We start from the raw sequence: 2,102 nt of genomic DNA on the forward strand, positions 1-2,102 counted from the left end.
GTGGGGGGGGGGAGACACGACACACGGGGACCGAGAGTCACGCGTCTTTCCTCTCGTGGAAGTCACCACCCGCGCCTGTCAGCGTCCCGTAGCAGCGGACGGCAGGAACCCACACGGGGCGGGGGGAACGGGCAGCATCCCGCACCGCCGGCTCCTTCTTGGCCTGGATCCCGCTCCCGCTGGCCCACGGAGGGGGTACGAACCACGCACGCGGCGGCAGCCCTCTCCTTTACCGGGGCCGCCCCTCGCCCTGCCCTGCCCGGGCCTCTTCTCCCCCTGTCCCGTTCCGGCGGCGGCGATGCTGCAGCGGGACTTTTCCGAGTCCGGCACCGCGCGGGGCGCGGGCAGCGGAAAACCCGCGGCCGAGGAAAGAGCAGCGCGGCGAGGCGAGGCGGCGGAGGGACGGGAGCTCCCGGTGTCTGTTCCGAATAAGCACTTTTTTGGGGGCAGGGCAGGGCGGGCCGGTTACTTTTTTTTTTTCCACTTTTTTTTTTTTTCTTTTTCTCTTCTTTTTCAGCTCGGCTATCTGCAAAGACCGCATGCAACACACACAAGCTCTAGGCGGGGCGGCGGGCGGGGACGCGACCCTCGGCGGGGCGACCCGCAACAGGTCGGCGGCGGCCCCGCCGCACCCCCGCCGCCCCCTGGCCCGGTCCCGGCGGCGGTTCTCCCCCCCGCGTCCCCGGCCGCACGTATGGCACCGGCACCCATGCCGGCGGGCGGCGGGGCTCTGCGCGGGCATCCTCCGGCCGCGGGTCATAGGGCGGCGGCGTAGGCTGCGGGGTAAGGGTCCAGCTGGGGCTTGCCCATGCCCGGCAGGAGGATGTAGGCCAGCGGCGGCTGCAGCCCCGGGCCGGGCCAAGCGCTGCAGTTGCAGGGGATCATGTAGCCCGGGTTACCGGGCGACGGGTGCGAGTGCGTGTGCCCCCCGGCGGCGGCCGCGGCGGCGGCGGCGGCGGCGGCGGCCCCGTGGAAGGCGCCCGCCCCGCCGGCGCCGGGGTAGCCCAGCGAGGAGGCGTAGGGCAGCCCGGAGCCCGAGGAAGAGGAGGAGGAGGAGATCTCGGCCATTTTGGAGCCCAGGTCCAGCAGGGAGTAAGGGCTGCTGGCGGCGGCGGCGGCGGCGGCGGCTGCAGCGGCGGCGGCCGACTGGGGGAAGAAGACGCGGGCGGCGGCGGCGGCGGCGGCCGCCGCCGCCTTCTCGGGGTTGGCCAGCAGCGACTCGGGCACTAGCCCGCCGGCCGCCCCGCCGTGCAGCCCGCCCGCCTTCAGCCCGTGCGGGTGCTCGTGGTCCCCCACGCCGCCCAGCCCGTAGGGGACGGGGAAAGCGAACTTGTCCTTCTTGAGCAGCGTTTTGGGCTTCCGCCGGGGCCGGTACTTGTAGTCGGGGTGCTCCTTCATGTGCATGGCCCGCAGCCGCTTGGCCTCGTCGATGAAGGGCCGCTTCTCCGACTCGGTCAGCAGCTTCCACTCGGCGCCCAGGCGCTTGCTGATCTCCGAGTTGTGCATCTTGGGGTTCTCCTGGGCCATCTTGCGCCGCTGCGCCCGCGACCACACCATGAAGGCGTTCATCGGCCTCTTGACGTGATCCACCGGCTTGGACATGGTGTCCCCCCGCCGCCCCGGCGAGCCGCCGCCCGCCCCGCACTGGCGGCCGCCGCCTCCTCCGGGCGCCTCTCCCGCCGCCTCCTCCTCCTCCTCCTCCGCGCCCCCGCCGCGCTCCGCTCCTCCAAAAGCAATCTCGGCGGGTGCCCCGGCGCGGCGGCACCGGCTCCGGCGGGTGCGGGGCGGCGGCCCCCGGCGGCCCCGCTCCGGGCGCGGCGGCGGCGACTCCCCGTCAAGGCGCTGGGACGGGCGGCGCTCCCCGCCTGGGCCGCCGCGGAGCCTGTCTCCGCACCGACGATCTCCGGGCCAGGGCTTTTCCTCGGGGCGAACGGCAGCGGCCGGAGTCCAGGCGGGACCGCGGAGAAGTCTCGACGGCGAGGGCGGGAGCCGGCGGCAGGCGAGCGGCGCCGGGCGGGAGGAGGGGTTGTCCTCCCTTCGCAGCGGTCGCGATGCTCCTCGTCGGTCCTCGGTGCGGCGGCGAGCCCCGGACGGGGCGGCGG

General features: G+C 74.4%; 1 protein-coding gene across 1 annotated transcript in view; it reads right to left on the reverse strand.

Annotated features, from left to right (window-relative positions):
• The window catches only part of SOX21 (SRY-box transcription factor 21), a 2,400-nt gene extending 782 nt beyond the window's left edge, over window positions 1–1,618 (reverse strand). Inside the window, exon 1 of the mRNA XM_063336366.1 lies at window positions 1–1,618. This exon is cut by the window's left edge and continues 782 nt beyond it. Coding sequence (XP_063192436.1) covers window positions 757–1,602 — 846 coding nt within the window. The 5' untranslated portion in view covers window positions 1,603–1,618 and the 3' untranslated portion in view covers window positions 1–756.
• Between the last annotated feature and the right edge of the window lie 484 nt (window positions 1,619–2,102).

Source organism: Chroicocephalus ridibundus, chromosome 1 (assembly GCF_963924245.1).
Source record: "Chroicocephalus ridibundus chromosome 1, bChrRid1.1, whole genome shotgun sequence".
Classification (NCBI taxonomy): domain Eukaryota; kingdom Metazoa; phylum Chordata; class Aves; order Charadriiformes; family Laridae; genus Chroicocephalus; species Chroicocephalus ridibundus.